Here is a 15,169-nt window from a genome sequence, read left to right on the forward strand (position 1 = left end):
TTTCCTAGAGGAGCCTTAGAAAATTATAAAGATTTGTTTTTTCACCTTGTTGGGCTGCACCCCACAGGCCTGCCTGTACTTGCCCAGCTTTAAGACAGAAAAAAGAGCCTGGAGTCAGCAGCAGAGACATCAATGGTTTAATGAACAGGGGAGCTTACACGTCTGAAGCAAGGTCCTGGAGGAACATCCCACCATGTGTGGTGGACAGCAGGCAGGACATGGTGGCAGTCTTCACTCCCAGGGGAAGGGGAGATTACCAGTTATAGGGGAATTGACGTCAGGTGGGCTCATTAGTTACCAGGGGAACCAGTAGAGGGGGTTTTCCCCTCACCACCCCTTTGATAAGCTATCCTTAGCTGGGGCCTGAGGCAAGTAGTCAGGAAGGTCAGTCCTGTGAGTTGGGTGTAGGTGAAGCAGGCCCTGGTCAGGAAGTAGCCTGACCATACACACCTTATGAAAAGTGAGAGAATAGAAACAACTAGATTTGATGTAGTACTATTAATGAGTTTCAAGGGAAGAGTTGTCAAATAAGAAGAGATGGCCAGTCTTTCTCAGGTTAAATTTGTATACATGAAAATCTACTTAATATAAATTTTTCTGAGACTATGTGCTATCTATATTGGAAGTCCCTGGTGATTTTTCCATGCCCTTGCTGTTCATAATATGTTTTAACCTCAGGGTAAATACTAATCAAAATTCATAGTTGGGGAGGAGAGGAGAGAAAAAGGTGAGGGAAACTAAGATGTACAAACTTGTAATAACAAAATAAATAACTCACAGGTATAAAAGGTACAGTGTGGGAAATATAGTCAATAATTATGTAATAACTTTATATGGTGACAGATGACGACTAGACTTAATCGTTGTGACATTTTGAAATGTATAGAAAATATCAAAACACTACATTGGGTACCAGGAACTAACAGAGTGTTGTAGGTCAATTATACTTCAAAAACAAACATACAAGCAAACAAAATCATTTAAAAAGAAATCAGATTTGTGGTTACCAGAGATGGAAGGTGGGAAGAGGGGGAATTGGATGAAGGTGGACAAAAAACACAAACTTCCAGTTATAAAATAAATAATAGGGCTGTAATGTACAACATGATAAATACAATTAACACTTCCATACGTTATATATGAAAGTTGTTCAGAGAGTAACTCCTAAGAGTTCTCATCACAGGGAAGAATTTTTTTTCTATTTCTTTAACATATTTTTATGAGATGGTGGATGCTCACTAAATTTCTTATGGTCATCATTTCATGATATATGTAAGGCAAATCATTATGTTGTACACCTAAAACTCATACAGTGATGTTTCTCAATTATATTTCAACAAAACTGGAAAAAAAATCAGAAAATGTATTGCTTTCCTATATTTATTAGTCTTGGCAGTGCTTGAATTATATTAGGCAGAAAACAATGTAGTGTAAATCATTTTATTTTATTTATTCCTTAAATAACCAGATAAGGCCAGTCTCACTTAGGAGCCTAATATATTCCATTAATTAATGAACTTTGTTAAATAATTAATCTTAATTCATTCCATTGATAGACTTGGGACTAAACTCTCTGAATATTACAGTAAATGCTGAAAAATATATTGTAGCACTCAACACTTATTCCTGTTGAAAAATTTTAGCAAACCAGGAATAGCAGGAAATCTCTTTTCTTAGTGGGAATTCACCAGAAACTTAGAGTATGAATTATATTTAGCAAAGATTTGTTAGAAACACTACCTCTAAAAAGAGGAAATGCTTCCAAAACTCAAACCTGATTATGTCATTGCTGGCCTTCACAGCGTTGCATGCTCATATTGCTTGCAGAATAAAGTCACTGCCCTTTGACCTTATAGGACAAAGGAAAGGACAGGAAAGGTAACAATTAACCTTAGTAAAGCAGTTTGGCACCTGAATTCAGCTCTTTTCAGAAAGGATTAATTTCCCCCCAGCACCTCCTGGGTAATGATCAGGATAAAAAGGATAGGGGTTTATATGGAGCTATTTTGAAATTTAGGTTCTCTTCTGATAATTCTAGGTTAGGTTATCCCCTTGTTTTCCTTGACACCTCCCTGGGGGGACCCACTGTTATAGTCTTGAGTGGCTGTACACATATACGGAGGCTTAGGTGACTAATCCTATTTTAGTTTCCTTCCCTGAAGTTTGTCAGAATACTCAGATAAAAGGATTATTTAAATTGTTATTTTTTTACAGAGGGATGTCTAATCTGTGATTTGGTTTCACCCTACTTTCTAGCTAATAATTCTCAGGAAAAAGGGCCCCTGAGAGTAGCTCTGATTAAATTCCAAAGGCAAATACAAATAAACATAAATTCTTTTAAAAATTCAAGAAAGGTTTTTTAAAAAATATTTAATATTTTTTAAATAAATTTATTTATTTATTTATTTTTGGCTGCGTTGGATCTTCATTGCTGTGCACAGGCTTTCTCTGGTTGTGGTTAGCAGGGGGCTACCCTTTAATGTGGTGCAAGGGTTTCTCATTGTGGTGGCTTCTCTTTGTGTGGAGCAGGGGCTCTAGGCGCTCAGGCTTCAGTAGCTGTGGCACATGGGCTCGGTAGTTGTGGCTTGTAGGCTCTAGAGCACAGGCTCAGTAGTTGTGGCGCACAGGCTTAGTTGCTCCGCAGCATGTGGGATCTTCCTGGCCCAGAGCTCAAACCCGTGTCCCCTGCATTGGCAGGCCGATTCTTAGCCACTGTGCCACCAGAGAAGTCCAAAAAAGGTATTTTTTAAAAACTTTATTTTGTCTTATATTGAAAAGCTTTTGCTGTTTTTCCCCCCAGATTGACAGTTTTTTTTCTTTTAGACTTTTTCTTTTTCTTCTTCTCTTCTTCTTTTTTTTTTTTCTCTTGCATTGATTCTGACAAGAAATTTGTCATCTTTCTCCTGGCTTCCTTGTACAAAATATTTTTTTTCTCCAGCTGTTTTTAATATTTTATGTTTATCACTGGTTTTGAGCAATTTGATTGTGATGTGTCTTGGTGTACCTTTATGTTTCTTAGGCTTGAGGTTCACTAAGTTTCATGGATGTATGTATTTACAGTTTGAAAATTTTTGAAAATTTTTCAAACATTATTTCTTTAAATTTTCTCTCCTACAGGAACTCCAATTACATATGCATTTGGCTACTTGAAGTTGTTCTACCATTTGCTGTTCATTGTTAGCTTTTTGCTGTCTGTTCTTTTTTTTTTCCTTATGTCTCCTCTCCTGAAATGCATCATGTGCTGTTAATCCCATCCATTGTATTTTTCATATCAAGAATTATAAGTTTCATCTACATCTAGAACTTCAATTTGAATCTTCTGTTTCATTTCCCATGCCTCTACTTAACTTTTGAATGTATGGAATACAGTGATAATGACTGTTTTAATACCCTTCTCTTCTAATTCTAACACCTGTGTCAGGATAGCAACAATTTTAATTGATTTCTTTTACTCCTTGTGGGTGCCAGTTTTTTGAGTCTTTATAAATCTGATCATTTTAAATTGGATTCCGGACTTGTTGGGTGGTGGATATTTTGTAGTCATATAAATATTCTTAAGCTTGGTTCTGAGATATATTTATGTTAGTTGTAAACCATTTGATCTTTTTGTGTTTCACCATTAAGATTTGTTAAGTGACATGAAAGCAAGGCTCATCTTTGGTCTATGTTGCCCAGAACCACGGGCCAGCCATGACCAAGCACCTCAACCTAAGGGAGCAGCACCAATTTGGTCAGGCCTTTCTGCCAGGTAGGGACATACTCCCCTTGCTCTCTTGCTGGGACTCTAATAGGTTTCCCACACTAATCCTGAGCACAAACCCAAGAACAGAGTAGAGGGATTTTTATTTCTTTTTCTCTCCTGTCAATCCAGCATCTAGAAAAACAGATGTCATACAACAGGTTATAATAAATACACAGAAAAGCTATTTTATATATTATATATATAGTATATAATTATATATACTTTTTCTCTGTTAGTAATCTTTATGTTAACGTCTATTATGACATTTAATACAGCTCCACCAGCCTTCCTGTGCTTATTATTTTTAATTCATCAATGAAGCTGTGTTAGTTTGCTAGGTCTGCCACCACAAAACAGCACTGGGTTCTTAAGCAATAGAAATTTATTTTCTTATAGTTTGAGAGTCTCAAAGTTCAAAATCAAGGTGTCAGTAAGTTTGATTTCTTCTGTGGCATCTCTCCTTGACTTGCAAATTGTTGCCTCCATTTTAAATTTAAATATATTTGACATATAGCATCAAGTAAATTCAAGGAGTACAACATGTTGATTTGACAGATTTATATATTGTAATATGATTGCCATTGTAGTGAAAATTACCACCTCTATCATGTCAAACAATTATCATTTCTTATTAGTGATTGGAATAATTCAGGTCTAATCTCTTAGCAAGTCTCTTAACAATAAAATAAAATATTGTTATCTATATTCATTATACTGTGATCCCAGATCTCTGGGACTGGGACTTCCCTGGTGGTCCAGTGGTTGAGAATCTGCCTTCCAATGCAGGGGATGCAGGTTTGATCCCTAGTCAGGGAACTAAGATCCCACGTGCCACAGGGCAACTAAGCCCGTGTACCGCAACTACTGAGCCTGAGCGTTCTGGAGCCCACACGCCACAACTGGAGAGAAGCCCACAAGCCACAACAAAAAATCCCAAATGCTGCAACTAACACTCGATGCAGCCAAAATAAATAAATAAATAAATATTAAAAAGAAAAGAAAGTATGCAGGCTCAACAATATACTTAAAAAAAAAAGATCTCTGGGACTTTTTTAGTGTTGCCTTCTTATTGTGTCTTCATATGGTCTTTCCTCTGTATGTATGCATCCCTTATATCTCCTTGTGTATACAAATCTTCTTATAAGGACACCAGGTAGATTGGATTAGAGCTTACCTTCACAGTCTCATTTTAACTTAATTACTTCTTTAAGGGAATTTCCTGGTGGTCTAATGGTTAGGACTCTGAACTTTCACTGCCGAGGCCACAGGTTTGATCCTTGGTCAGGGAATTAGGATCCCACAAGGCACGTGACACAGACAAAAAGTAAAAAAATAAATTTACTTTTCTGATGGTCCTAACCCTGAATATAGTTATATTCTAAGGTATTGAAGGTTAGGGCTTCAATATATTAACTTCAAGGTTGGGGTACAATTCTGCCCATATTAGAAAGACAAATAATGATAAATATTGAAAATGAGTAACATTTTGTTCATGAAAATCAAGATCATTAACATTCAAATTAGTTTAAAAAATAAATAAGAGAATGAAGGAAAAAATATTGTTAACATATCAAAACCAATAGCTCTCACATGTGCAAATAAATACTTGTTATACAATATGTGAAGATGATTTATTTATAGTAATAAGAATCAAACTGAAAGAACTTAATAAGTGTTTACCTGTATGTTCATCTATTTGTAGAAAACTATTAACCTGCATAAGGGATTTAAAGACTACACAGTGACTGGAAGTATATTATTGGAAGACTGGATAATGTCATTATTTTATTATTGTAAAAATACTATTTCTCACTTCAACTGATAAGTGTAATGCTAATCAGAACCTCAACATGATTATTTTAGAGATTTGGCCCTACAAACTTATGGTAATGTTTCTCTTGATGAATAGCTTGTGAGGATAGCTGGGGAAATTCTGAAAATTAAGAATCAAGAGAAATGATTAGTACTACATGGTATTTATATCCATAAGAAAGCTAAAATAATTAACATTGTGCTTAAATGGTACATTGATAGGTAGATGAAGGGAAAAACAATAACGAAATGTCTATGAATACATCCAAGTACATAATGGAATTTTATATGTAATAGACATTGGTTTTCAGAATAATAAAGAGGACTTTAGTTTCAGAACCTATTTGAAAAAAATTTAGAACTTGTAACTCACACATACAGTAAAAAAATGCCCAATGTAAATACGTAGATGTGAATGGTCAATTCAATTAGCCTCTGTAATAACTATTTATCAAAGAATAATAAAATCCAATGTTGGAATAGGGGTGGGAGAACTGGAACGTTCAGGTAATGTGACCTAAACTCTCTTCTTGACCAAACTTTAGTCAGGCTCCTCTAAACCCTCTTTTTGACTCGGCCTTGACTTTGGCATTCCATATACATCCCATCCTTGACAGGCATACATAGTTCAGTTTTAACAAGAATCCTACTAATTCAGTTTAGAATCCTCATCCTTGATCTTCATCCCTCACCGTTGACATCTAAGCCTTAGGCCTCTCTTTAGCAAGAATCTCAATAGGTCAGTTTAGTAAGAATCCCTCTACCTTTGAAGTCTCCCTCTAGTCATTTTCTACCCATGTATTCCCTCACTTTGCTCATCAGCTATAAATCCCCACCTTTCTTTGCTGTATTTGGAGTTGAGTCTGATCTCTCTCCCCTACTGCAATCTTCTTGAATAAAGTCTTTCTTACTGTTTGACTAAGTGTCAGAACAGCTTATTCTTTCACAAATCCTAGTGCGAGCATAAACTAGCATAGCCTCTTTGATGGCTTGTTGTTAACATCTACCAACTTTTACACATCTATTTTAATTTAGCAATTCTATATTTTAGAATTTGTATTGCAGAAATAATGCAAACATGAAAAGAAGTATAGACACAAATATATAGTGCACATTTACAGTAATGAAAATTGGAACAAACTAAACATCCATGAAAAAGATTTTTATTTTAAAAAAAAGATATACCCGTCCAATAAAATATCATGCAGCCAAGAAATAGCATGATGTAATTCTAAATAATTTGACCTGCTAACATGATTATACCCTAATTGAGGATCAAAACAAGTTGTAAATAAGTCAGAGAAAAGAATAATTCCTTTTTGAAAAATGTATTCCTCTAGTGGTCTGCACTGAATAAAGTCAGAGCTAAGCACCAGTTAACACTGGTTACATTTGGGAAGGAGATGGAGAGTGGGAAGTTGGTCCAGTTATCCCATCAAGCACTACTCTTTTGATTAAATGGATCCTGTGTTTCTGTATAATTTAATATAGAATGCTGAAATACATTTATATACGATAAAGAAAACAGGAAATGCTCCGTAAAGTGTGAAGGAAGAATGCTTTTTCAACAGCTTTGCTCAGCCCAGAATTTCAGGCGTATGAAAAGTTGCAAAATATATTGACTATTTTGCTAGGCCTATGTCATAAGGAGGGCCATCTAGTCTACATAAAACATACTTGGTTGGGTTATCAGTTTATTATATAGTCATATTTAGCTTTAACACTTGGAGTTCAAGGATTTTTTTGTAGAAAATCACTGCCAAATGCAAGTTTGTGTGCCTGATGCATAGTGAAGCCAAACAAACCAAAAGGAAGTTTGGAGCAGATAAAGTTTTATTGAAAAGGCTAAGGAAGGAGAAATGGTGGCTCATGCTTAAAAGACCCAAACTCCTGGATGATTTTGGGGTAAGAGTTTTTATAGGCAAAATTTCAGGCAAGAGCTACGGGGTGTGTTACTGTGGTTGGTGGTGAGCTAACAGGGTGGTGTTCAGGAATCGTGTGCTCCACCTGAAGCTACCATCCTCCGGCGGGGTTGCAGCCCTGGTTTGCGGCCTTAGTTCCTTCAGAAGAACTGAAATATATGTTGCTATGTATATCCCTTGAGGAGGAACGAGGTCCCTGCTTTATAGTTGCACTATTGTTTTTTTGACTGCTCCACCTTTCTTCTACATTCCATTCTTTCCCCTATTAGTAACTGTCTGAATCTGCCCTTTGGAACTCAGGGATGGCCTGGGAGGCTGAAGCCTTTTGCCTGCAAAAAAGCAGGGGACAGGGAAAGCCTTTTGTACCTAGCAGGGCCCTGCAGGGTGCTGCTTGGTTTCAAAATTGCAAAAAATGAAAAAAGATATCTGTTCCATTATGAATAAACTGGTGAACTCACTTTGGAAAAAATACGCTATTTGTCCTTTACAAAGGAAGCCCACATGATGGCAAGTAGGTTAACTAATGCAGAGACAGAAAATTCTATTCCATTAGGAGGACATTTCCTCAAGACTATAAGGATTTAGCAATTTGGACAATCTGATTTCGGCCATGAGCTTTCCCAGTTTTGCCCTTGAACCTCCACATACGCCAGGTATGAAGATGGCCTAAGACCCACAGTGTGGAGACACACCCGATCCAGGGTCTCTGGGCACCGAGGACCCTTGGACAAGCATTTCTCCCATGTTTCTACCCTGCAGCAGGAAACCGATTGCTCTGTTCAAAGTCAGCTCAGGGAGCGCGCAGAGAGCGAAGGGACATGTAGTCTCTCCCCTCCACCTTCCTCCTGGTCTCTAGGGCTCCCTCTGCGCATGTGCAACTTAGGCCCCGCCTCTTCCCTTTTGCGTTCACAGGTCGGGAGAAGGGAAGATCGTGGAGCGTCTCTGTCGGGGTCGCAGGTGCGGGAACTGCGCAGCCGGGACGGGGACTTTGCGTGGCCTGGAGCTTTGCTGAGAGCCGCGTTCTTGTGGCGGGGGCGGAAGTGGTACGTCTCGGGCCGCCCTCCGGCCCAGGCGGGACCGCAGTGCCCGGGTCTGGCCTGGATCTCGGCCCTGGGAAAGTGGGTGGGGCGATCCCGGTTCGGGCCTTGTGGTCTCGGGGGCAGGTGGAGCTGAGACCCGTTAGCAGCGGGGACGGTGCGTGTGGGGACGGAATGTCCGGCCCCGCCTGCATCTGACGGGGGGACGCCGGGACGGACAGTGGGAGGGAAAGCGCGGTGGTCCCGCTGGCCGTGAGCGGGCCAGAAAGCGCGGGCGGAGGGTGTGCTGGGCAGCCCTGCTCTGGAGCGGGAGAGACCCGGTCAGTTACAGCCGTGTCACCTGTACTGTGGGCGGGAGAAGTAACCTGGGGGCGAGTCAGGTCTGCAGAGGAGGCTATGAATAATGCCTGCTTCATGGCGTTGTTCTGAGAATTCGATGTGGTGTCATTTGGAAAAAGAGCCAAGTGCCAGGTACTAACCGCCAAAAAAGTGATAATAGCTGTTGTACTTAGAAGACACTTTGTTCTTTTCATTGGGTGGTTTACATAAGCCTCCCAATTATCTCGTGATAACGGTATGAGCATCTGCATTAAACACACATTAAGCAAAAAGCAAATTTGAGTCTCAGGTTGGTGAGGTGGTCCTGAGTTTGAGAGGGCCGGTGACTTCTCCAGGCTCACCCAGATTGTGACAGAGCCAGGAGTCGAACAGTCGTTCATACCGTTCAGTCATCAAAAGAAACTTATCAAGAGTCCCTTTTGAGAAAGTGCAGCCCACTTCAATAATTTTTTTAAATTGCCATAAAGCACCCCATCCTTTCTACTGGGGTTTTTGTGGATTCTCTAACTCAAGGGGTAAACAATTTTGCTGGGAAAATCGATAAAGAATACAGTCTGTGTCTCTTTTTCTACTGTTAATTTTTATGAAATAGTGTCATCCTTTGGTGTACTTCAGTCATCTGTTGTTAGGTTTCTGTTTGTATTGTTTAAATCACTTTAAATCAATAGACAGAATTGTTTTTACAAAATGAGCAGTGGTAGGTTTAAGGCCGTGATCATTTCAAACTGGAAAATGGATAAGTGGTGCTTCCACTGTGTCCTTCCCTCGCCTTTCAAGGTCTAAGGGGAGGCTGTACAGAGGCTGCCCCTAGGCTGGGCTGCTGAGGTGATTGGGAGGTGAATGTAGGAACTGTAAGGCAGGCCAGGTGTCCTAACCCTTTCCTCTTTCTGTCCCCCCAGCTGAATCTTCACCGTCCTCTACACTCTCCCAAAACCTACCGAAAATGAACATATCTGAGGTGAGCTCTTTATTCATCAGCTACTTTGTGCTGTGATAGATATAACTTGATTTCAGATTGCTCTCAGCTTGTGTTACACATCCTTTATCAGTGTAAGTTATTTCTCTTTTATAATCAGTTTAAGATTTTACTTGAGTCGTGAATCTACACTGAATTATATTGAACACCTTTTTGTATCTTTTGGAGTAAAGGTATAGCTTGTTTTCTTTAATCTACAAATATTAGATGTAGCTTAAGTGGATTTTAGAATGTTAACTTACTCTTGAACTCCTGTGTAGACCCTATTTGCTCATGGGTGTGTTTTTTTGTTTTTGTTTTTAAATTTATAACTGACATCTTTTTGCTAATATCATATTTGAATTTTTATTCCTGTATTGACAAACTAGATTAGCCTATAATTTTGTTTTCTTGTATACCTGACCAACTGTGGTATCTCGGTTGTACTAGTCTTTTCAGGGCACTTTCCTGCTCTTCTCTCTTCTCCCCTCCCCTCCCTTCCCCTTTCCTTTCTCCTATCCCCCTTCCTCTCTTTCTGTCTCTCTCTCTCTCTATTTCATATGAGAAAATCACCTGCTATATATTTCCTTAAACTTAACTCTAAAATTGGGCTTTGTGAGTACATCTGCTTTTTTGTGTAGATGTAGATTATTGAATCACTTTATTTAAACAATCACAGATCTAGTCTGGTTTTCTATTTTTTTAATTACTACATTTTCAGAGAAAATTGTACATTTTTATCTGTTTTTAAATGTATTTCATAACCTTGTTGATTGTATTCTCATATCTGTTTTGTTATAGCTATAATTTCGGTTTTCATATATTTAAATTTTTTACTTAATACAGAGAATGCTGATCAGAAAGCAACCAAATGTGTTGCTGGTTGGCCCTGTCATAAATCTAGAATTTCAGAGTCTGAGGATGGGTTGGAAATTTGTACAGGTAGTGTATTCTAAATACTGAGTTGAGGGAGCATACACTCAACCATTTTGCTGGCTCCCACTTCAGTACACCAGCTGTCAGTTTCTTTTTTTAGATAGGTGATACGTTCCTCTGACTCTAAAATCTAAGCAGAAAGCAGACTCATTGAGGTCTGTGATCATTTTGAATTATTTTTTGTGGTTCAAAGAATGAATCAAGGTTATTGTTATTATTTTTTTCTAATGGAGTTTTTTAGTCTTGCATGATTTTTTGTCAGAATATACTTTCTCCATTGAATTGCCCAGACACCTAAATTAAAGAAATGTGTGTGTGCACATATGTTTGTATATATCATTTTTAGACTTTCTCTTCTTTTGATCTGTGTGTTTCACTCTTGTTAATATCACATACTATCTAGAGGTGGCTGTATGGTATGTCTTGAAATCAAGTAATATCAGCTCTCCAACTTTATTGTTTTTCAAAATGGTTTGCATATTCTAGCATGTTTGCCTTTTTACATAAATATTAGAATTAGGTTGTGAATCTAAAAGAACCTGGTAAGCTTTTAACTGTGATTTCATTGAATCTATAGATCTCTTTGTGGAGAACTGATACCTCCACCATATTGAACCTCCTAATCTATGAATTCAATATTTATCTCTGTTTACTAGGTTTTTTAGAGAATTTTGAGGTGAGAAAGGGCATCACCTGACTTATAATTTAAAATATAACTCTGAGAATGGACTCTAGTGAGACAGTGGTGGAAACAGAAGAGTTAGCAGGTTCTTTCAGTAATCCTTTCAAGAAATGATGATGTTAGCAGCTGTACTTTGAAGTGATCAAATTTTGAATGGATTTTGAAGGCAGAGCCAAATATATGAAAATGCCTTCTTCCCTAGGACATTGCATATAAAGAGTATACTGTCAGATATTTTTGATAATATGAAAAGATTTTCAGTTTTTGTCTTACATTTTTAACCATAAACTTGATAGGAATTAGTTCCAAAGGTATTTTCCATATCACTTAATTTTGAATTCTTCAGATTGATGAGAAATGTGCTTTCACAGACATCAGTGTCATTCAGGGACGTGACTGTGGAGTTTACCCTGGAGGAGTGGCAGTGTATGAGCTCTGCTCAGAGGACCCTGTACAGAGATGTGATGCTGGAGAACTACAGCCACCTTGTCTCATCGGGTGAGCCTACTTTATCATGCGACTCTGCCTAGAGTGCATGTGATTTTCTGCTGCTGCTTCTTTTTTTTAAAAAAAAACACCTATATTGAGGTATAATTAACAGAAAAGAAAATTCAGCAAGTTTCTGTTTATAATTGAGTGAATTTTGAAAAATGTGTACAGCTATACCAGTAAAATCATGATACAGATTATTTCTATCACGTGAAAATTTTCCACTGACTTTCTCAGTCAGTCCTCTCTTCCCACCCATTTTCTGATAATTATTGATCCACTATTTCAATACATTTGCCTTTTTTGAAATTTCACATACAAGGTTGTGTACTATTTTTTTGTATGGCTTCTTTCATTTAGCTTAATTCTTTTGAGATTCATGGATGTTTGTTGTGTGTATCTGTATTTATTCTTTTTATTGACGAGTAGTGTTTTGTTCTATGCCATGTATTTTCAGTTGTTCATAAGACATTGAGGTCCTTATCAGTTTGGAGCTATCATAAGTAAAGGTGTTATAAATATTTAAGTCCATGTTTTCATTCCCTTGTATAAAGACTCTAGTTGTGGTTTTCTGGGTCTCACGGCAAGTATTTGTACCTATAAGGATACCTGGTTTTATTGTGCTTCACTTTATTAGGCTTCCCAGATGTTACGTTTTTTACAAATGGAAAGTCTGTGGCAACCCCTTGGGTCTGACCACATTTATTGCTCCCAGTTTTCGAACAGCATTTGCTCACCTTTATTTCTGTGTCATGTTTTGGTAATTCTCATAACGTTTCAAACTCTTTCATTATTTTATTTGTTATGGTGATCTGTGATCTTTGATGTTATATTGTAATTGTTTTGGGGCATCATGAATTGCACCCATATGAGATGGCAGACTTAATTGATAAATATTGTGTGTGTTCACACTGCTCCACTAACTGGCCATTCCCCCATCACTCTCCCTCTCTTCAGGCCTCCCTATTCCCTGAGACACAATAATATTGAAATTAGGCCAATTAATAACCCTACAGTGGCCTGTAAGTGTTCAAGTGAAAGGAAGAGTTGCATGTCTCTTACTTAATACTAAAAGCTAGAAATTATTGGTGAAGAAGGCACCTTGAAAGCTGAGATCAGCTGAAAGCTAGGCCCCTTGCACCAAACAGTCAGCTAAGTTGTGAATGCAATGGAAAAGTTCTTGAAGGAAAATAGAAGTGCTAACTCCAGTGAACACATGAATGATAAGAAAGTGAAACAGCTCAATTGCTGATATGGAGAACATTTTAGTGTCCTGGATAAAAGGTCAAACCAGCCACAACATTCCCTTAAGCCAAATACTAATCCAGGGCACAGCCCTAACTCTCTTCAATTCCGTGAAGGCTGAGGGAGGTGAGGAAGCTGCAGAAGAAGAGGTTGAATCTAGTATAGTTTGGTTCATGGGGGTTAAGGAAAGAAGCTGTCTCTCTTAAGATGAATGTTCAAGGGGGATCAGCAAGTGCTGTTGAAAAAGATGCAGCAAGTTATCCAGAAGATCTAGCTAAGATGATTAATGAAAGTGGCTACACTACACAACACAGTTTCAATGTAGATGAAATACTCTTCCATTGGAAGAAGATGCCATCTAGAACTTTCAAAGGTAGAGAGAAGAAGTCAATGCCTAGCTTCAAAGCCCAGACTGACTCTCTTGTTAGGGACTAATGCAGCTGGTGACTTTAAGTTGAAGCCAATGCTCATTTACCATTCTGGAAATTCTAGGGCCTTTAGGAATTATGCTGAATCTCTTTTGCCTGTGCTCTGTAAGTGGAACAGCAAAGCCTGGATGACAGCACGTATGTTGACAACATGATTTACTGAGTATTTTAAGCCTGTTGTTAGACCTACTGCTCAGAAAAAAGATTCCTTTCAGAACATGCTCATTGATTATGCACCTGGTCACTCAAGAACTCTGATGGAGATGTACAATGTGGTTAGTATATTTATGCTTGCTAACACAACATCCATTCTGCAGCCCATGTGTTGAGTTGTTTTGACTTTCAAGTCTTATTATTTAAAAAATATATTTTGTAAAGCTATGGCTGCCATAGATAGTGATTCCTCTATAGATATGGGCAAAGTCAATTCAGAACCTTCTGGAAAGGATTGACCATTCTAGATGCCATTAAGAACATTTGTGATTCATGGGAAAAGGTCACAATATCAACCGGAACAGGAGTTTGGAAGAAGTCGATTCCAACGCTTATGGATGACTTTGACAGTTTCAAATTTTCAGTGAAGGAAGTAACTGCAGATGTGGTGGCAGAAACAATTAGAATTAGAAGTAAAATCTGAAGATATGTTTGAATTGCTTCAATCACATGATAAAAATTTAATGGATGAGGAGTTGCTTCTTGAAGAAGCAAAGAAAGTGGTTTCTTGAGATGAAATCTACTCCTGGTGAAACCACTGTCCATAAATTTAAGGGTTTATTTCTGGCCTCTCAATTCTCCATTGTTCTCTGTTTTTATTCTTAATATGTCTATTCTTACACCAGTACTATTTTAATAGTATAGTATGATATTGTGATTTATAATAAGAAAGATATATTTGGTCTTCATCCCTATTCCTGGCACAGAGTTCTAAAACCCTGGCAATTTCTTAAGTGATACAGGAGATCGAGGTGTCTTACTCATAATGAGCCCCTTTCAACCATGCCTGAGTTCATGTTACTGAGGTGACTTTTGGAAACCCCCTGAGGATATAGGCTTGTTGCCAAGAATGCCAATCAAGTGACTAGAGGGTTGGGACTTTCAGACCCACCCCCTGACCTGCAGGGAGAGAGGGGACAGGGCTGGAGGTTGACTTAATTACTAATAATAATTATTCCTGTATAAACAAGTCTCCATAAAAATTTCTGAACTGTGGGGTTCAGAGAGCTTTGTTGTTGGTGAACACTTGTAGGTGGTGGGAGGTTGATGCTCCTGGACAGGGCATGGAAGCTTTGCCTTATGCAGCTTTTTTGTCTGGCTGTTTCTGAGTTGTATGCTTTGTAATAAACCTGGCCATCTATTAATAGTAAGCAAACTGTTTTCCTGAGTTCTGTGAGCCATTCTAGCAAATTAAACCTGAGAACGAGGATGTGGGAACCTCCCATTTATAGCTAGTTGGTCAGTAGCACAGGTAGTAACCTGGGCTTGTAATTGACATCTGAAGTGTGAGGAGAGGCAGTCTTGTGGACTCAACCCCTAGCCTGTGGAATCTGATGCAAACTCCAAGTGGATATGTCAGAACTGAATT

The 15,169-nt window shown here is 38.3% G+C and overlaps 1 protein-coding gene across 9 annotated transcripts in view; it reads left to right on the top strand.

The window, feature by feature from the left end:
• Positions 1-1,390: 1,390 nt before the first annotated feature.
• The window catches only part of LOC309664401 (uncharacterized protein), a 35,146-nt gene continuing 21,367 nt past the window's right edge, over positions 1,391-15,169 (top strand). For 2 of the 9 annotated variants that reach the window (XR_014265735.1, XM_082469711.1), the window contains exons 1-3: positions 1,391-8,433; positions 9,752-9,810; positions 11,772-11,923. Coding sequence is in view for 8 of the 9 variants with exons in the window: in XM_082469711.1 (XP_082325837.1) it covers positions 11,776-11,923 (148 nt within the window). In the remaining variant the exon portion in view is untranslated. Of the gene's footprint in view, positions 8,595-8,682; positions 8,985-9,751; positions 9,811-11,771; positions 11,924-15,169 lie in introns of those variants that run through there. The other 7 variants (XM_082469717.1, XM_082469712.1, XM_082469716.1 and 4 more) reach the window with 7 other exon arrangements.

The sequence above is a fragment of the Balaenoptera physalus genome (genome assembly GCF_965194825.1).
Source record: "Balaenoptera physalus genome assembly, chromosome: 7".
Lineage (NCBI taxonomy): Eukaryota > Metazoa > Chordata > Mammalia > Artiodactyla > Balaenopteridae > Balaenoptera > Balaenoptera physalus.